A 21,491-nucleotide genomic window follows, 5' to 3' on the forward strand; every position below is an offset into this window, starting at 1 on the left:
ATCCTACTTTTTTCTTGTGCAGACATGGCCTGCATAGTTCTTATAGAATGAGTTAAAGGGGTGTTCTAGCCGTCGCTGATGGATGAATGCACACGGGTACCCACCAGTGTCTTCACCCAGTTGTACCCACAGTTGACCAGCTGGACAAGGCTCAGTGGCTGACTACTTTGCCCTGAAAAGTAAGTGCAAACCTGGGGTGGGTAATCTTTCCCAGTTTCTGCATTGGGAGCCCAACAGAGAAACGTCTCTCGCTTCTCTCCGTCCGCAGTGTTTCAAACAAGTGCTGAAACTAATCTGCTCATCTTGTCTTCGGAGACACAGAGGCTGCTAGTGTGCTTCCTGCTCCGGAGGAACCGTTCCGGAAGGAGGGTGACTTTGGAAAAATAACAAGGGGCTAATACAGGCAGGCAAGACACTTAGTTTGCTGGTATTCAAGAACCTCCCTAGGATTCTCACAAGCGATTTAGCTTTGGATTCTTAAACCAGATCAGGGGATCTAGCCTCATGGCTGCATTTTGTTCCCAGGTTGAGGAGCTGCCCGGTTGCAGTTGGCTGGGTGGTGGCGTTTCGTGCCTGCTGGAAAAGGATCTCTATGTAGCTCCTTCCCACTTTCGTTCTCCCCCTCCCTCCCTGTAACATGCCAGCCCTTTAATGTGGAGTGTCAGGGAGACGGTGACGTCACCCTGCCCGCTGGGTGGCGTCCCCTCCATCGGACACGAGTTCAGAGACAGAGAAAGGCGCTGTCAGACTGCGCTCCACTTGGGGCTCGCTTGCCGCGGGTTTCTGCGCACCCACACTTTCTGTGGTGGTGGGGACACCCCGCCCCAATCCAGGCCCTCATTCGGCCCTCCCCCGCCGGGGTTCGAGCGCCATTAGCTCGCGCCGGTGCTGGGATCTTCGCTCAGCTCCCTGAGTCCCGCCCGCTGGATTCGAGGACCCGCTTGGATGCTTCGCCTCCGAGCGCCCTCGGAAGATGGGCCCGCAGCCTCGCGCCTAAAGACATCAAGGTGTTACCAGGTACTGCCCAAACCCGCAGGTCCTGACCCAGCTGATGGTTAGAGAAACCGAGCTGAGGAATTTCTGCAATAGGTGGAGGGGCGGCGGGCCTTGGAAAAGATGGTATCGGAGTCAGGAGAAGGAGGGTCGTTCGCCTCATGAGGCAGATGGAGAAGTTTGTCAGATTCCTTCTTCCGTTCAACTAACTTTTAATTGTCTCTTTTTTCACCTCTCGAAATATACCCCAACCGAAATCTTATTTTTGTTTTGCTGAAGGAATTTCTGGAAGGGTTTGGGATAAACGTAGGGACACTCAAGAGCAGGCATTTCGGCCAGGTCTTCGGCTCTGAAGGTTGTGGTTCCTAACGCGGAACCAACTCAGCATCCATGGCGCGTGTTTCTAAGAAGTGAGAGAACGAATTCTCCCAGGGTCTCGCCGAAGGAATTCGGTCTTCTCTAAGAGGGAAAAACAAACAAACAAACAAACCTGGAAGGGTCATCTGCACAGCTAGAGTTGGTTGTGTCAAGCTCAGGTATCGCCTTGGTGCCCTAACCCCCAATATGGCCTCTGATCTGTGGTGTGACTGACGCCTAGCTCCTTCCATGGAGTCCAGGTTTCTTTGGCCTTCTTGGAGGTCGAGGCGCGCAAGGTGAGCTGAAGATATCTATAGCAGCAGGTCGGAGGAGGTCACCCCGCTGTCACGGGGACCCAAAGAAGCAACATTCAGTTAACGGGATTGGTTAGTGTAGTCTCTGTGATCTATGTAACAAAATCCAGTTTGTGAACAGGGACGGCCTCTGGTGACTTTCCAGGGCAAAGGACAGCTTTGGCCTAAGCATGGTGTGAGTAGTCGCGGGGAAGACCGGCAGACCTTCGCCTGTGTTCCTGGGGAATGGGCCATTTAACTTGTTTGACTTTGCATTACTGTCGCACAGGTTTCTTTCCTCTGCCTTTTCTATATTTTCAACTTTGTGAAACATTTATCTTTCCACAATTGGGGTGTCCAGCTGGAACCAGGTGGAATCAGGAATTTGATTTCAGTCGGAACCCATACGTCCAGTTCCAGTGCTCCTATTATTGATCTGGAAGTTAAGCTTACTGCGGGGCTCACCCTCAGCATGTATAACAATACCGGCAGAGTTAAGGGTGAAAATGTCATGAAAGTTGACTATGACAAGTGAGACTGAATATGAGTATTTGACATCTGCCAGGTGCGACTCCCAAGAAGTGTTTCTTTGCGCGCTTTTTGGTTTAATGCACTCTCCTGTGTTGACCGTGTACCTTGTATTAAAATGACAAGAGGGGACTTTTGAAAGATGCTTGTGTTTCTAACTTCTTCTTGACCCACCTATCTAGAACTAGAAGTCTTTAGCTCATGCAATGAGTCTTGGAAAATTTGAAAACGACATACTTTATTTTGGAGTAATCATGCATATAGATTTTCCTCACGCCCCCCCCCCAATCTTCAAATTGTCTAATTACAGTAAATAAAATTAACACCTAAAAGCAAGGATGGGAAAGAGGAGATTTCGTTTTGCTTTATGGGCAGTGCCCCTACTCGTAGTAGTGAATCTCCCCCACTGAGGAAACACGGCCACCACAGAAGTCTCTTGTCAAAATATTTGGGTTAATTCTTTTTAACCAAAACCAGTTTTTCTCCCCCAAGCACACCTGAATTCATCTCTCTCTCTCTCTCTCTCTCTCTCTCTCTCTCTCTCTCTCTCTCTCCAACTTCTTCGTGACTTGTACAATCATCCATGATCATAGTCATTGCTTTCGTATTTCTATTTCGTACATATCTTTTTCCAACAATCATTTTACTCCATAAACCCGGGATGTCTTGAGCGTCTTAGGAATTTGCTGAAACAGAGAAACAGACAAATACAGGGACGAGTAGGACACATGACAAATCGTTAAATCCAAGTGGCTGAACTTTCTCAAGGGCGATCTTGAAGGGAATTTTAAATGATGACGTTTGAGATTTGGAGCTTGTGATAATCAGGTCTTAGCCAAGGCAAGCAAGCTATTGTAACTTCCATTGAGTTCTCATCCCACCCCTGATTTAAAACCGGAAAGGTTCAAGCCCACTTTCTCCTTTCCTTTCCAGTCTCCAAGGCAAACCCAGAGCGCTAAGCCCGCTGTTCTTCAGTGGAGGAGATGGCTTCCAGCCCACTGCCAGGGCCCAATGACATCCTGCTCGCATCGCCTTCGAGCGCCTTCCAGCCCGAAGCATTGAGCCAACCGCGGTCGGGCCACGCCAACCTTAAACCCAACCAGGTGGGCCAGGTGATTCTCTATGGCATTCCCATCGTGTCCTTGGTGATCGACGGGCAGGAGCGCCTGTGCCTGGCGCAGATCTCCAACACTCTTCTCAAGAACTTTAGCTACAACGAGATCCACAACCGCCGAGTGGCGCTGGGCATCACCTGCGTGCAGTGCACACCTGTCCAGCTGGAGATCCTGCGGCGGGCTGGTGCCATGCCCATCTCTTCGCGGCGTTGTGGCATGATCACCAAGCGTGAGGCCGAGCGCCTTTGTAAGTCATTCCTAGGCGAAAACCGGCCGCCCAAACTGCCGGACAACTTCGCCTTCGACGTGTCGCACGAGTGTGCCTGGGGCTGCCGCGGCAGCTTCATCCCGGCGCGCTACAACAGCTCTCGCGCCAAGTGCATCAAGTGTAGCTACTGCAACATGTACTTCTCGCCCAACAAGTTCATTTTCCACTCCCACCGCACCCCGGACGCCAAGTACACGCAGCCAGACGCAGCCAACTTCAATTCCTGGCGCCGCCATCTCAAACTCACAGACAAGAGCCCTCAGGACGAGCTAGTCTTCGCCTGGGAGGACGTCAAAGCCATGTTCAACGGTGGCAGCCGCAAGCGCGCACTACCTCAACCCAGCGCGCATCCGGCCTGTCACCCACTCAGTTCTGTCAAGGCTGCTGCGGTGGCGGCCGCGGCCGCAGTGGCCGGGGGCGGGGGGCTGCTGGGCCCGCACCTGCTGGGGGCTCCACCTCCGCCGCCGCCACCACCACCCTTGGCTGAGCTCGCGGGAGCGCCTCATGCCCATCACAAGCGGCCGCGCTTCGACGACGATGATGATTCCCTGCAGGAGGCGGCCGTGGTGGCTGCAGCCAGCCTCTCGGCAGCCGCAGCCAGCCTCTCGGTGGCCGCAGCCACAGGCGGCGCCGGACCGGGCGCAGGTGGCCCCGGGGGTGGCTGCGTGGCCGGCGTGGGCGTCGGTGCCACTGCGGGGGCTGGTGCAGCAGCTGGCACCAAAGGTCCACGCAGCTACCCAGTCATCCCAGTGCCCAGCAAGGGGTCGTTCGGGGGCGTGCTACAGAAGTTCCCGGGCTGCGGGGGCCTCTTCCCGCATCCTTACACCTTTCCGGCCGCGGCCGCCGCCTTTGGCTTGTGCCACAAGAAGGAGGACGCAGGGACCGCGGCCGAGGCCCTGGGGGGAGCGAGCGCGGGGAGCGCAGGTGCGGCGCCCAAGGCCGGGCTGTCCAGTCTCTTCTGGCCTGCGGGGCGCAAGGACGCCTTCTACCCTCCCTTCTGCATGTTCTGGCCACCGCGGACCCCCGGCGGGCTGCCCGTGCCCACCTACCTACAGCCTCCGCCGCAGCCGCCCTCTGCGCTCGGCTGCGCGCTGGGTGACAGCCCAGCCCTGCTACGACAGGCCTTTCTGGACCTGGCCGAGCCGGGCGGTGCAGGTGGCAGCGCCGAGGCAGCGCCCCCGCCGGGCCAGCCTCCCCCTGTGGTGGCCAATGGCCCTGGCTCAGGTCCTCCTGCTACTGGGGGCACCGGAGCACGAGACGCGCTCTTCGAGTCGCCCCCGGGCGGCAGCGGCGGGGACTGCAGCGCCGGGTCCACGCCACCCTCAGAGCCGGGAGTGACGTCCGGGAACGGGGCTACATCCTCCGGAGCCGGTTCTGTGGGCACCCGAGTGCCGGCCCCCCATCACCCGCACCTCCTGGAAGGGCGCAAGGCGGGCAGCGGCGGCTACCACCATTCCAGCGCCTTCCGGCCGGTGGGCGGCAAGGACGACGCAGAGAGCCTGGCCAAGCTGCACGGGGCGTCGGCGGGCGCGCCCCACTCGGCCCCAGCACATCACCATCACCACCATCACCCGCACCACCACCACCACCACCCTCCGCAGCCGCCGTCGCCGCTGCTGCTGCTGCAGCCACAGCCAGATGAGCCGGGGCCGGAGCGCCACCACCCAGCCCCGCCACCCCCACCGCCGCCGCCCCCTCTGGCCCCGCAGCCGCACCACCGAGGCCTTCTGTCCCCCGAGGGCACCAGCTGCAGCTACCCCAGCGAGGACAGCTCTGAAGACGAGGAGGACGAGGAGGAAGAGCAGGAGGTGGATGTGGAGGGCCACAAGCCACTCGAAGGCGAGGAAGAGGAGGATGGTCGAGATCCCGAAGATGAGGAGGAAGAAGACGAGGAGACCCGGGTCCTTCTCGGAGACTCCCTGGTTGGCGGTAGCCGGTTCCTCCAGGGCCGAGGGCTGTCGGAGAAGGGGAGCGGACAAGACCGCACGACGCCCGCCGTGGGTGCTTTTCCTCTAGCCCTGAACTCCTCCAGGCTGCTACAGGAGGATGGGAAGCTGGGGGACCCCGGAGGCTCGGACCTGCCGGCGCCCCCACCCCCACCTCTGGCCCCCCAGAAAGCAAGCAGCAGAGGCAGCAGACCAGGCAGCCCTGTCCACCATCCATCACTGGAGGAAGAGCCCTCATACAAAGATGTAAATATCCCCTTTAGGCTCCTTCAAGCTAATTATTATTATTTAAATGCACCTTTAGGCTGAATCAGTTACATATGCGCAGGAAAGATGAATCACCACATTTCCCCCACAGAAATGAAATATTCAATGTGTTTGGGAGCTTATTTCCTGCCAGGGTCCTCTATAAAAATGTGGTTTTCGGTCCTAAAACCTTTGGCGGCTTCAGACTTCTCTTCACCTCTTAGATTTAACAGACACTATAATCCAAGTCCCTTTAGCCCAGAGTTTACCAGAGAGACACCAAAACTGGTGGAATAATCCTACTCACTATTTCCAAAGAGCTCAGTGTCTTCTCTACCATGGCCTACTTTCTTTTCAAAAGATTGAAAATACGTTGATTTTTGAAAGTTGAATTCCCTTTTATTTTTACTGTTTAAATCAAGCCAGAATGGGGTGTGCATGTGTAAAAGTCTGTGTCTCTCCTAAGTAAGTCAGTACAGAATCTTGTAGCAAGACTTTCCCAAGCCCCATTTCCACTAACTGGAAAGTGCTACCCAGGACCCCTCAGAAACCAAAGTTACAGTTAAACGGCAGTGTTCACTCAAGCTTGCAAAGCAAACATTTTCCAAGGTCTCAGACAGAGGTAAAGCTGTTCTGCTATACTGTAGACCTGACAAATATCACTGTGTTTATTTACAGGGCGAACCTAGCATGCATTTAATTAAGCTATGTTCCCTCTTAAGGCCCAGTGGAGGTATATGGAGGCATATGCACGAATTTAAGAATAAAAGCTATTTAGAGAAGATGATCATCAAAAAAAAAAAAAAAAAAAAAAAATGTCTCCTGAGGCTCTATGGAGTCACTTTTATTGATGCCTCTTCCTGCTGACTATTGACATTAGCATATGGTTTAATCCAGGCATTGATTTGTGTGTGTGTGTGTAATTCTTGTCCACACAGAATCAGAAACCTAAGGAAAACAACCAAGTTATTATATCTACAAAGGATGACAACTTCTCAGGTAAAGCAAAAGTGAGCCACCATTTGTCTTTCTTAGGTGCATCCATTTCTGTGGCTCATTCCAAGCCTCCCTAGCCCCTCCCCCCCCCACAGCCCTCTCTAACCCTTTCCCACCCCCAGCCCTGCATCCACCATTCCTCAGGGTTCTGTTCTGTGCTGGCCTGCTGTTGTCTTAGCATGGTTTATATACAAAGGCAGCAATTCAGTAGTTTCCAAGCAATGGCAAGTTTTTAAATAATTGTACCAATGTCCCCAGGCTCAGGATTGTTCTCTGCATTTCTATGACATCAACTCCCTCAATGTGCACAAGTGTATAATATATACTGTCGTGCTGAGATGTCTTTGCCTTCTTCTCAACCGTCACCAAGGTTTGGGATTCTGAATGGAGCCCTCAGATTGCTTCTCTTTAGCTAGTCGAGCTTAGGCAGCGTAAATCCCATGTTCCTTCCCTCTGTCTTTCTGTTCTGTTGTCAGTCTGGGCACTTGTAGATTTCATGCTCTGTTTTGGTCCTAGATAAGAACAAGGAACACAGCTTTTTCATCACGGACTCTGATTCTTCTGGAGACTTTTGGAGAGAGAGATCAGGTAGGCTGGGAACACACAGGGGGAGTGAACATTCACATAACAGACAGGGTAGATATTCATAATCAAAAGACTGGATATTTAGTATGAGGCTAAAGCTAAGGGGGGAAAAAACCCAACAATTCCCAGTAGATATAACTAAGAAAAACACAAATAGGAAAGCAGTGACATTAATAGCAATAAGATTATTAATTGCTGGGCATATTTCAGAAGAAGATTCAGAAATATATCAGGTTACACAATGAAACAGGCTGCAAAAGCATAAAATGACAATAATTGAAATGTTCTCTTAGAAACCTTCCATTAAAAAGGATCACAGCTTATCGCTTTTAATATCTGTCAGAAAGACATTAAAGGTGTTTTATGACATCTATGCCAACATTTATATTATCTCCATGATAATGATCTCTACACAAAATGTATAATACATTTACAAAAATTACATTATACAAATTAAATGAAACCACCTTTTACTGATTGCTAAATGTCTCCAAGGGGTTTGGGAAAGACGTGATTAGAAGTTTTGATACTAAGTTGTCTATTGCAGTGTCTTAAGGAGAGGGTTTTGTTTCTTGGGAAAAAAAGGAATCTAATTTTCCATTTATGTAATGCAAACTGCCTTGGCTTTGACTATTCACGGTTAATTGACTGTCAAACGAGGTTGTTATCCTGCGGCAATGTCTGCAAATTTGCCTGTCAAATGAGACAGAGAGAGCAAGCTAGGAAGTGAGGGAGAGGGAGAGAGAGTGGTGTGGGGAGCAGAAATAAAGAAAATAGGATCTTGAAGGAATCTTATAGAACTGCAAGACACAATGTATCTTATAGAACTGTAAGCTACAATGTATCTTGTAGAACTGCAAGATACAATGTATCTTATAGAACTGTGGGGTACAATGTGTCTTATAGTCCTTCAAGATACAACTTAAAAGGTCTTTGAATCTTTGTTCTTGTTTTCAGAGAGGAAACCTCTTAATGTTCTAAATGGTAAAAGGCATATTTCTCTTTTAATGAAAAAAAGGTTTTGTGTACATGGAAAGAAACATCTATAATTAGCAGATACTTCCAGATTATTTTATTAATATATTCTATAAATATTGTTCAACATCTAATTTGGTTGACAATACCAAAGAGTTACTAAGAATAATTTAATGCTACTGGTTAGTGGCCATATTAAGTCTGCATACATAATACTGTCGTTTTATATATTCTGGCTTTACCTGTTAGCACATTTTAAATTATTATTATTGGCTCCCAACATTGAAACCTCATACTATTTGAAAAATTTATAAAATTACCTTTTACAACTTTCTTGAAATGTCTAAAATGACAAAATTGTTAAGTGTGGATTTTTTTTCTGTTACAATCTAAAGTCACAAAGGCAAGAATATTTTCCTGGGAACTACCTCCCCCCTAGTGTGATATTCCTCAAAAACGAAGCTTGAAATGAAAAGAATTACTACCAAGGAATTTCTAATTGGTAGCGCGCGCACATACACACACATACGAAACATTTATAATTCTATCTCATTGATTCTGTAATATCTTACCACTTCCCAGACATATCTAGACAGTCGAATACTTTTGTAAATTTGATATGTGTGGAAATTAATAACCACTGGAAACACCATTCATAGGTATGAAACAGTCTTAGTAACATTCCTCAACCCCAGATCAAATGGTATTTAGCATGTACGGTGGTACAGCTAAAAATAGATTTTAAAGTAGCCCAATTTCTTCCATGCCAGGGGACTGCACATGGAGAGTCTATGTGGACTCTGGTGAGTGCAAATTAAGTGTGGCTGTTCCAGCAGCTGAACCGGATAGGAGCCTTGCTAGGTCTGAGATATAGGAGCAGGGAGCACTTGAAGAGTTCCTGCTTCTCTCTATCCAAACAGAGGACACTCAGGAAGAGTTTAATAGCTGCTGTCATATTCTGGTGCTGGTATTAATTACTTATTAAATAATTAATTAATTTGGGGGGATTTTTATTTGGCACATCTTGTATTTTGTATGTAACCTCTCATTTTGTAAGTAGGCTCCATGAAGCCTAGAGGTCTGGTAAAGGGACATAGGTCATGCACTTTATAACAACTTAACCCTTTTGCAGGGCAGGATATGGGCCCTCATTTTCTATTTCCATCTCTTAATTCAGTTTTAACTTAGTGAGTCTTGTTAAAGTTTGTACATTAAGTTGTTTGCATTAGTTGATCTGATTGTTTTGACTGCCTATATTTGGAGGCTTTGACTCTGGAGTTGGCCATTGGTGGTTCTGTGGCACAGATTACAAGACACATGTATTTAATATCACTGCAGATGATCATTTAGAGAATGATTCATGGTAGATAGCACACTTTAGCTACTAAGCACTAATTATTCCAAGTCTGCTTTGCGCAATTCTCCCTCTCTTTTAGGTATGATTTTTTTTATGGAAATAAAAAGGAGTTATATATGCTATAAAAATGTAAAATTGCATAGCTTTCCAAGAGGTAGCAAAAATTTGCATAAAACTATGGGGGATAATTTGATGTTTAAAGTGGTTTGCATAGATTTAATGAGAGGATCCAAGTTCTGCAATCTGAGGTTATTTCTCTTTAGGAAACTCAACTTCTTACGTTGCATGTGAACAGCTTGTATTCATTATTTTTATAAAGTCTGTGAGCTAGAAATTCAGTAAGTGCTAATGGATCAGAGTGTACATGTATTAAGACCTAGTGAGTCCCTTAGAGTTACAGGACCTTCACATTACTCATTTATAATCTCTGGATTTCTTTTTGTAAAAAAAAAAAGAATCCTACCTTCCACCTTCCTTTGCCTTGGATGAAGTTTGAAAGAAGCTTCTGGACTTACCTGAAAGAGTGTTCATGTTCTCACATCCACTCAGACCAGTAAACCCTGACACACCCTCAGAATCTCGAGAATGATACCCAGAGTGGATTGAAAAAAAAAAAAAAAAAAAAAACACTTGATCCATTGTTTAGTTTGCAGATGCAAAATACATATGCTAAAAGGGTATAGGTAAAGGTGCAGACAGGATCCGTGTCCACGTGAGTATTCCGTGGTCAGACAGGATCTATCTATGTCCAGTAGTTACGGTGGTAATAACACCTTGTGTCTACTGTTGATACAGTATTACTCCCATTCTCAGAATAACCAATCTGATACAGAGTCCCAGAGAAGCTTGCTCCATATTGATTTTCCATGCGGCAGTCTCTCCCTCACCTTGTGCAGGGACATATGGAGGTAGCTGGTCACATATTATTGTCTTATACTGAAGGGAGAATGGGGACAATGAATGTGGAATGGTTGGAAACTACAGAACATTCGACGTTCAGGTGGGGGTTGTGGGGTTGATGCTAGAACATGGGGCCACAGGAAGCTCATCTTTGTGATTCCTTTGAGAGAGTACTTCCTTTCCTCTATCGCTTAATCCCTTTTGAGACCGAGTCTCCCTACATTGCCCAGTGTGATCTCAAATTTATGGGCGCAAGCAAGTCACCTGCCTCAGCTTCCTGAGTAGTTGGTACTACTAGTGGGCACCACTGCTCCCGCCTTTATGTGTAAGGTTTAAAGCCTCAGAGTGTTGAGGAGATCGGGGTTTGTGGTACTTAGCACACTATGCCTTCAGCTGTCCCATAGTTGTAAAAAAAAAAAAAAAAAAATTAGCCCCGTGGTCAACAATTGAAATGCAACTGAGAAAAATCAAAGAATGGGCACCTCACCTGTGTTTTTTTATTTTTTTAATTTATTTAATCGTAACCAGATTCTATTCATTTAGCAACATCAAAAACTAAAACAAGCCAAGGAGCTCATGAGCATGTGTGGCTTTGCTGCTGTGGTAGCACCCAGTGCCTCCTCCTCCTCCTCCTCCTCCTCCTCCTCCTCCTCCTCCTCCTCCTCCTCCTCCTCCTCCTCCTCCTCCTCCTCCTGGCAAGATCTCTCTAAATAAGAACTGTTGGCTTTCTGACTACGTGCATCCATGCGCTCCGCTCATTTGCTCTGCGCTTGGCTGAGAACGTCCCCCGAATGCTAAACTCTGCAAGTTCTGAGGTAAAAAGCCCTTTGGTTATGCCAACTAAGAGTGGGAGACAAATTAGCCAGACTGCATCACATGAATGGCTGAAATATGTATGTATGTATGTTTGTTTGTTTGGGGAGGAGGGAGAGAGAGGGAGAGAGAGAGAGAGAGAGAGGCCACACCAATAATCCTAGTACTTAGGAGGCTGAGGCAGGAGGATCACAAATTTCAACCCAGCCCATACTGCATAGTGAGAACTTGCCTCAAAACAAAACCCAAGAAGAAAACACAACACTGTCTGGTGGGGCTTACATAGCTCTGTCCCTTCAGCCCACATTTAGCTCAATCAGGGTTTTTTTTTTTTTTTTTTTTTTAAGACTAACAGTACAATATTTAACTCCTTCACGTAAGCAGAACATGGGAGAATAAAACAAATTTTTTTAACTCCCTGGTAAATCAGATGACTTTTCTTTTTTTGCTTTTATATAAACTTTTAATTCTCACGGTAATCATGAATATAGTTACCAGGATGTTTCCGTGGTCATGTATGAAAACAGACATGTCTGTCCTCTGTGGTAGTTATTGCCTTAACTGGTCCTTAATATAAAGTCTAGATTTCCATGGAGCCGGTGTTCCCTGTTCGGTTCAGCCTCACCTTTATTCCAAGCTTTTGGGCTGATTGATTAGCTATGTGTTGACACTTATAACTGAGGTTCTAAAATCCTGTCTGGAAAAGCACAATAGATTCCGTAGTGTGTATAATTCGAGGGGACCAAACAAGATAGTCTTCAGCAACCAAAATTCCCCAGAAAGCAGCAGAACTTCAAAAGTATGCCAAGCCACATAGAATTACATGGATCGTGGCTTGGTGAGAATATTACCAACCCTAAACTGGAGCTGACAGGATCTCACCTGCAATCCCAGAGTGGCTTCCGCATCTCAGCTTTGAATAACTTCAGTGAAGTTAAGTGATTTGAAATTGAATGCAATGGGGTAGGCTGGGGAGACTGCTCAGAGCTACCTCAGGTCAAGGAAATAAGAGAAAGAGGAGTCACCCGCCTTCCAATCCCTCTCCTGGAAATGCAGCCAGCACCTGCATCTTGTTAGGTGTATAGAACTTTTAAAATCAATTTGATTTCCACAGGTATGATTCTCTAGTGTACTTAATATGCTGTGGATGGATTTCCAAGAATAGGTAAGAAGCAGTTACACTTCTCATGAATATATAGCAGATGAGGCACTCTGATTTATTATTCCATTCGATTTTAGAACATGCTTATGATTAAAAAAAAAAAAGGCAAAAGAAGAGAAATTCTTAAAAGCCATAGTGGGCCTGCGCTTTAATTCTCTCGCTTTAAGGGAACTTTGGATAAGTTTGTATCCAAGTTGGGCTGTCTGTAGAATTCTATAAAACCTCTAATTTATTACGGACATTACTTTCAGATAACACATCTTGAAGTCGCTCAATAAATGCAGAATTAGGTTGTCCCTCTGTTTTAGCCATCTACTTTCTATTTATGAAAACCTTTTCTCGGTGCTAATATATATTTTTTAAAATTTTATATGTAACTCGACGAGATAGAAAACAATGAAAAGCTTTCTATGAAAAAAAATTAGGGCTGTCAAGATGGTAGAAAGAGAAACTAACGTGTGCAAGTTGTTTACCAACCTCCATATGCACATTTCACATTCATGCGTGCCCCCAAACACAAACACGTACATACACAAATAAATAAGTGTAAAAGAAATAAAAATATTGCATAGCGATGACTCAATTCCAAAACTCAAGAGAAACCTCAAATAGACTCCAGAGGTCACTGTTCTTTGAGCCAAGTTCTCACTGTATATAGTTGGGCTGTCCTCAAACTCTTGAGTGTTAGGGTCTATACCCATGTGTAGCCACGCCCAGCTCAAATTTTGGGTCTCAGTCCCGAAGTGTGCCATTGATGGTTTTCATTGAAACCTCCCTGGCATCACAGGCTCCAACCGTTTCTCTTTGTTTTCACTAATGGGGAGGGTGTTCATCCAGCCCGTTCTGTAGCATTCCCTCTTCGGTGACCTTTTTGTCTCTGTTCTTGTTACCTTACGAAAGGGTCAAGCATCACAGAGAAGTGGTTTAGTGTAGATGCAGGACTCTGACCCGCTGACAGAGGAGAAAGTTGTCTGACCTTGCTTCCTATGTCATTGATTTTGTAGTATGGGTTTGTGTAGTTTGCGTGTGTGTATCTATGTCCTCGTACATGTGGGTGCACATGCGTGCATGCGTGTGCAGACTAGACATTAACACTGAACACCTTCCTTAGTCACTGTCTGTCTTATACAAGGAGGCAGGGTCTCATATGAACCACAGCCTGGCTTCTTTAGCAGTGAGTCTTGCTAGCCAATGGGTTCAAGGGATCTCATTTTTGTCTCTGGGATACAGGACATGACATTCATCTGTTTAGGTGGGTGCATGGGGCCCAAACTCCAGTCTTTTTTTGTTCACCTGCTAAGCCATCTCGTTAGCCTCCAGAATTGATTTCGTATGCCTGGATGCAAAGTCCTTTAAAAACCCTGTATGCTGCATGGTGTGCTAAAGTTTTGATTATTCCAGTTGTAGATTAACTTTGACTCAGTCTAATTTGAGCCTCTAAGATACATTATAAGGAAAGGAGAAAAGGTACAGAAAAGGCCTAAGCTAGATCACAAAATTAAGGCCAGTTATCAAAATACAGTGTTTATATGAAGAATCCAACAGGCTTATTTGGTTAGTGCCAGTCTGCCCTGTTAGGATTCAAAGAGGCAAGAGGGTAGGGTCTCCATCCAGCCAGAGAGGCTGTGGCAGTGTGCTTGAAGCAGGGCTCAGCTGCACCTGATTGTGTGAGATGTCTGCTCCCTTGCACCAGAACACACTCAGGATTGCATCAGCCCCCCAGGGCTGTTGAAGCATTTGTCTGTCAGACACAGTCTTTTAAATCTGAGAATACATGGATCTCATATCATATATCGACACTGAACCAAATCAAAATATATGCTAGTCATTTGGAATTGACCTTCTGGGGGATGCATGTTTTTTGGTTTTTTTTTTTTTTGTTGTTGTTGTTTTTGTTTTTGTTTTGTTTTTGTTTTTTTGTTTTTCTTGCACAAGCAAATGTGCCCTCCAAAAGATTGCCACCAAGTGTTCTCTGTAGCAGTGTTGGGAGGAGCTATGAGCTAGCTGTTGAGGTGGCTGCCTGGCAGACCCTGTGAGCACTGCTGTGGTGTGTGGCTCAAGGTAGAATTTGGGGAGAGAGTTAAGCCCAGGAATAGGACACCAAGGAGTGAAGGAGGCCGTTCTGTAAGATCTCTTACTCCTTATTTTAAGACTTGGCATTTGATATTGTGCTCCTGCGTTCTAGGGTCTGTAACCTGAATACTACGGTTGCAGTGTTTAAATCTTATTTATTGAATTCAAAATTCAAAAATCTGCACTTCTTCTTTGAAATTTTCCATACGCCGTATACAATGTTCCTTGACTATCTCCACTCCTCACAGCCCCCTTACAGTATCTCCCATCATATCTGCCCCCCCCCTTTTGTGATTATTTATTTACTCATTGCTATTTTCAACCCAGTGAGTTCAATGGCATCATCCACCTGGGCTTGGGACACCTACCTGTAGCCTCTCCCTTACTCACAGCCATGAACTGCCAATATCAGCTCAGCCAGGGCGTGAACGTGGGATCCTTTCCCTAATCCACACTGAAAATTTTAACTGGCTTGATCTTGCAATGATAATGACAGCTACTGTGACCTTGTGTGTGCAACAGACTTGTCACCTGCAGAAGACAACACTCCTTCTGAGTCCTCCGACTCTCCATATTCTACCCAGCTCCCATTCCTTAGTGTTCTTTGGAACTTGGGTGGAGAGAGTGTTTGTTGATCTATGGGTGTGTTTGAGGCAGGCAGTGCCCCATCCATGGGTGTGTTTGAGGCAGGCAGTGCCCCATCCATGGGTGTGTTTGAGGCAGGCAGTGCCCCATCCGTGGGTGTGTTTGAGGCAGGCAGTGCCCCATCCGTGGGTGTGTTTGAGGCAGGCAGTGCCCCATCCGTGGGTGTGTTTGAGGCAGGCAGTGCCCCATCCGTGGGTGTGTTTGAGGCAGGCAGTGCCCCATCCGTGGGTGAGCACCTACCACCACTTCATCTCAGCACTTTGAGCAGGCCTGAGTCTGCAGTGACCACTATCACTTCAGTAAGAAGTTCTCCACCCGAGGCTGGAAACAGCACACGTCTGTAGACGTGAGCATGAATGTTTAAAAGAGAATTGACGACAGGACGGCCTTGAGAAGTTCTTCCCCTCGAGCCCAACAAGATCCCTGGGCACAGGCTTAGACCATGTTTGCAATACCGAGCTTGAATTCTGGCCTGTGAAGCCGGCCTTGATCCAATAGAGAGCAATCTCTTTATTGTAAAGTCTTGTGACTGCTACTGCACCAGGCACTCCTTGGCCAGCGTGGGCATGGGAGTCCAGTGTGGATAAGACCGCTGATGAAATTTCCCCCTCTCAACTGGGAAAGCTAGATGCCAGGGAGAGTTCTGGTGGCATCTATTTAATTAGCTTCTTTCCCTGTCCTATGACCATGAACAGAAAGAACATGGCATCTCATCTGTTTGTGTGGCTCCTGTCACTGAACCTGGGGACACGAATGTGCCTAACATGTGTGAGGCCCTGGGTTTCATCTCTAGCAAGTAAGGTAGAAATAAATCATCAACATATACAGAAAGATGAACATCTTATAATAAAATTATTACTGTAATAAAATAAATGAATCCTAAAATATGTGACATTTGTACTGGAAGCCATGGCAGATGTATATATTAATTTTTTCTATACTTTAGCCAGAATTTAGACTAAGTGTCTTTACATAAAAACTTTGAAAATCTCAGATGAGAAAAAAAGGTTTATTTTTTTTAATTGGGACATCACAAACCTCCCAGTAGACAGAAAATATAGTTAGCCTGATTTAGTCTGATTATAAAACAAATTGAAATTTACTTTTTCACTTATGAGTTAGGTTTAACTATAAGAATTAGTTTAAAGGTCCTCATGACAATTAAAGATTTACAATAGCAGTGGTTGGTATTTCCTTCCCAAACTAGACTCAATTAGTACTTCAGGCATTTGTGGGATGTATTTGCACCCTCCTTGGGGGTAGGGTGTGTGTTGTTGCTGCCTTCAGAAAGCAAATCTCCTAAGCAGGAAGCAAAGGGGTGATCAGGAAAGGGGTGACCATCGGCACCTGCAGAAACGGAGATTGGGTCATGGAAGGTGTCTTAGTTCTTTGGGATGCTAGAATGTAAACACCTTACAGCTCTGGAAGCTGGGAAGTCCAAGATCAAGATAACTGCAGACTCGATGTCTGATGGGAGCTTCTTGGGAGATGCGTAGGCAGCTGATACAGGACATGATGGAACGATGTCTTGCCCATGGCACTGACCTGGTGCATGGTGTCCCATTCTGATGACCCAATCAACCCCATTGGCTGAACTGCCCCGAAACAGCATCTCAAAGATTGGAGCTTTACTACATAAAGGTTGGAGAGTTTGGAAAGCCCAGTCCACTCCAAGGAGACTTAAATGGTATTTTGGAATGCCATTGGATGTTTCAAATGGAATGGAAAGTGGGGAGAGGGTCAGTGTATCCAAGGCAAACACTACAAGGTAAAGCAGTCCGCAGTGAGAAACACAGGCCTGAACACAGTGGAGGATTTGTGTTGGCAATAAAGACAGATGAGCTGGGGGGCCAAGGCAGCAGGAACCTAGGTCAGAAGACTTGGAAACTCCAAAGGAGCATAGAATAGATTCTGTTCCCTGTGAAGACCAGGGAATCCATCCCAGGTTCCCGAGCAAGAGTATGTCACAATAGTTAGGAGAAAATGATTCATCCTAAGCCTGTAAAGATTATACTAGGGAATTCACTGACCAATTCTTTGTGAGTTTGTGAGTGCTAGTCCCTGTTTGTTTTATGTTTGCTGCTTATGTACGCCAGAATATGGTACCATCTCATATCCGTCCATCTTGTCTGTTTTCTGATGGCTGAGCATGGGCAAAACCAAGGGTGTGATGGGAAATCTCCTAGAACATGAGCCCAGAGAGATTGGGAAAGCAAAAGCATGTGCCCAGGCCTTGGCTTTTGGTTGCATCGAGTTGCCATGAGCTTTGTCCTGCATGGCATTCCACTGCCTCTGCCACTGGGGTCATGGATCACAAAGGTTCCATGAGAAGGTGATGCATCCCTAACACCTTCCCTAAGCAGCAGCTTTACATCTCATCCTTCCACCAGTGTATTTGTACCCATATCACTCATCCCCTTCCTACTCTAAACCACTGTGTTTTCTTCTACCATCTGATGTGTTTGAGGCCAGGCCTCTAAGAAAGACATTCCCCCCTTGCGTAACGTTGTTTCCTGCCTCTAAGCCACCGAGATCTCTAAGTTTCCCCCACTCTCTCTGCTTGTAAATATATTTTTTAAGAAGAGTGTAAGGTGAAGAAAGAAGGTGAGCGTTTTAATTTTGGGATACCTCTAAAGTCATTCGTTCATTCAGAGAAGTGAAACGCATCTAACCTGACGGAGTATTTTATAAAAATTGGAAGCTCATTGTCAACTAAATCACATTTATTTTATCTAGTATTAGACTGCCTTAAAAAAAAAAACCAGATGGAAAACATTAGCGTCAGTAGTGAACAAACATCCAGGCTCCCAGAGGTCATTTTTAACCACCATTAACAATCTGGTTTCCACATATTAGCAGGAACGCAGAAATCGGCAGTCCAGTAAGAGACACATGGAACACAGCTGAGTCAGCTTCTGTGTCCTTATTTACCTGACACTTAAACACTTAAAAGAAGAAAAAAAAAAAAACACAGTGAAGGGGACATTTATATCTTCTAAGCTCTACATTGGCAATTTTCACTCAGAAATTGCAGCCAAAAAATGTCTATTTGTAATAGATACTAAAGCAAAATATGAATAAAACCTCCAGAGCTGACAAAAAGAGCAGTCCATTGTTAATGTCACCCTAGATGTCCCTGCATATGTTTCCATTGATTAGCTATTGTTTTAGGGGTACTCTATGCATATAATGTTAGTACTTGAGAAGGGGAAGGGAACGATAGTGTTATATATCTTAACTCTTAAATGTATTCATCCAATTGAAATGTAAGACAAGATAGACAGTTCTCAAAATATATTAATGAACCAAAAAGTCTGGTCTACAACATGGTTAGAGCATGCTCCCAGAAGCGTTCTCACTTCCCCTTTCTCTGAGTGAGAAAACCTCTCACCACATGTAAGGAAGCTCCGAGGCATGAACCTACCTGCTGTCCCTTCTCTGTCGGGATGCAGTATTGCGGCAGTGGGGAACTTCTGTATTGGTCAGCTGACATGATGCACTGTCTACATATTAATGACTGGGTACCACACTGTCACTTTCCTAGTAGAGGATCAAATTCCTTAGGGGTTCTATTGAGGTCCACCATTGGGATGCCTCACAGGCATTTTCCTTGCTATAAGGAAAAGAAAACCACATTGCCAAGGTCCAGGAGTGTATTGAGACTATAGAGAGAGGTCAAGTTCAAGATGTATCAAAATGATGTCCTGTGAATATGCTTGGCTTGTTAGAGAATGCCCGTGAGTAAGGAGCTTGAGGGGTGAAGGGTAGATTAGGCTCTGCCCCCAGGTATGCATATATTTAAGAATATTTGAATGTATGTATGTTACAGATAAGTCCTTAAAGAGAAGAATGTATATTCATGTGCACCTTTCACAGATATCTGTCAATAATATAGGTTGATGCTTTGGAAAGAGATCCTGTTTCTTTATTTATAGAAATTTTAACTTGGCAGTGAAGTCTCCTAGTATTCAAACAAGTGCCTAGGGGCTATTACACTCCATTTCTTTTTGAGGGAAATGAATAAAGAGCAAGCAGAGAATTGAAGTGATACATTCTGGCTGGAGCCATGATTTAGAATTTATGTCCTCCTGGGGTTCCCTCAGTAACAACAGAAGACACTCTACTGGGGGCTTGTGGTATGCCTATAAGGTGCTGGCTGGATGTAGAAAAGAGACAGGGCCCTTGCCTCCAGCAGTGCCTGGACTAAGGGTGCCATCTCTGGGAACCAGTGTGGGAATCCATAAAACCTCCCAGAGAACCAATACCTGCACTACCTCATCTCTTAAGACAAAAACAGAAGCTTAATCACTCCGTGTGGCTGTCACAGAAACTAACTTGAGGTTTGAAAACACAGTCATTTGGTTAGCTGGATGAATGGGTTAAGCCTTTGGTGTATTTGGGCTCTCCCCTCCTGAAGACAGGATTTACTGTAGATAAATGTATCATTTCATTTGCCACTGTTCCCGTTCACAAGTAGCAAAGCAGGAGGGACAGTCTAACCTTTGTTCTTAATGTAGACAACTGGCTTATTCAGTTTGGTTTGGGTGCTAGGGTTGAAGCAGAGGCCTGGCACTTGCATCACTTGTGCTTAACTCCTGGGCTCCAACCTCTGCTCCCATGGTCATTTTTAGGGGTAGGGGTGAGTTATCATGATGAGTTATTTCAGATGAGAAGTTAAAAAAATCTATCTCTGAGTAATCAAGTATTCACAAACTAACAGATAACTCATTTCACTTCTCTTCTGTGGAGTACATCTCTTTCAGAAGGCCATCAATGGCCCGGAGAGCCTCCAGGTATGACTGTTTCCCTAACACAAGACCTCCTTCCTTTTTGACTGTTACAGATCTTGGGGATACCAAAAGTTTAGGAAACTCATCTCTCTGCCAGTCTGAAGGGCCTTCCAGGGAGAGTGAGCCTCCTCTCGTGAGTGATGCTGCTTTCTAGGGCCAGCCAGATTCCAACCTCATGCTCTAGGGTGCTTCCGTGACTTGAAGGAGTGGTACCCATTCTCAAGAACAGCACTGAGTCCCGTGGGTCCCTAATACCAGCTTATGTTAGATAATAACCTCTTTTTCTCGATGTGAAAAAGAAAATGAAAAACTCGGGAAACGTGGTCTATGTAAGTTAATGTTTTTGCTTTTCTTTTTTTAAGGTGAACACGCACAAGAAACTACTTCACCTCATTCGCTCAAAAAGGATGTAGAAAATATGGGGAAAGGTAAAGACGAGTTTGGAAGCTATGTACTTCTCTTAGCTTAGAGATAATAAGAAGATATTTTTGTTCTGTGCCATATTTTAAGCTTGACAAGCAACATATGAATAATATATGGACCGTTGGGTAGATATAATTGAGATTAATGCATACATATCAATCAATACGTGACACTGTAATATAATACTTTAAAATAATATATTACATTGATTTATATTCATGGATTTCTGCACAAAATCTATCCTATGTCTATGCAAACACTTTTTAAACTGGTAAAATATTTTGTCTTATAATAACAAATTGCCAGATATAACAGTTCTCTAGAGAGTTATTTGTAAAGATTAGTAAAATGGCTTTTCTCTTTCCCCCCCAATAGAGGAACTTCAGAAGGTCTTGTTTGAGCAAATAGACTTACGGAGGCGACTGGAGCAAGAATTCCAAGTGTTAAAAGGAAATACGTCCTTCCCAGTTTTCAGTAAGAAACCCTTTTCCTTCCTTCTGTATGTGATGTTTGTTGGGATCTCTATTGTTAGGTTGGAAAGTGAGTTCAAGCCCGAAGTGGCTAAGTACAAAGCCACACAGCCTTCCCACACTCAGCTGAAGTCACCATAGACATTAATCCCTTATCTGTGCTCCAAGTTAACTCAAAGATAAAATTTCTCACAAGAGCATTTGCTATTTATGTTTTGATATATGAGTATCAGTGTGTGTGCATCTTAAAATATGTATGTAAACATACAATTCAGTATGAAATGAGTTCATATATTAAAATGTGTCCAGATTATTTATTTTAATATACAATAATTCACTGGTATTTATTAGTTTCTGAAGTAAGAAAAACAAAGGGACATGTACCTTTTATTCTTGTACAGCTCTCATTAGCCACCAATGTGGGAGAGATGTATAACTGTGAAGATTGAAGCGATTATCTGATTACCGTAGCTCCCCCTTATCTTGAGGAGAGAAGCAGGCAGCACCCAGCGGATGCAGGGAACTTGCAGGTAGCTTCAAGCCGTCCCTGCACTCC

At 45.4% G+C, this 21,491-nt stretch overlaps 1 protein-coding gene across 1 annotated transcript in view; it reads left to right on the forward strand.

The window, feature by feature from the left end:
* Positions 1 to 3,154: 3,154 nt before the first annotated feature.
* Positions 3,155 to 21,491, forward strand: part of SKOR2 (SKI family transcriptional corepressor 2) — a gene marked incomplete at both ends in the record, with an annotated part of 35,205 nt that continues 16,868 nt past the window's right edge. The window contains 5 exons of the mRNA XM_080919989.1: positions 3,155 to 5,746; positions 6,685 to 6,745; positions 7,259 to 7,330; positions 20,405 to 20,470; positions 20,841 to 20,939. Of these exons, the coding sequence (XP_080776115.1) occupies positions 3,155 to 5,746; positions 6,685 to 6,745; positions 7,259 to 7,330; positions 20,405 to 20,470; positions 20,841 to 20,939 (2,890 nt within the window). The remainder of the gene's footprint in view (positions 5,747 to 6,684; positions 6,746 to 7,258; positions 7,331 to 20,404; positions 20,471 to 20,840; positions 20,940 to 21,491) is intronic.

The sequence above is a fragment of the Micromys minutus genome (assembly GCF_963924665.1).
Source record: "Micromys minutus genome assembly, chromosome: 8".
NCBI lineage: Eukaryota > Metazoa > Chordata > Mammalia > Rodentia > Muridae > Micromys > Micromys minutus.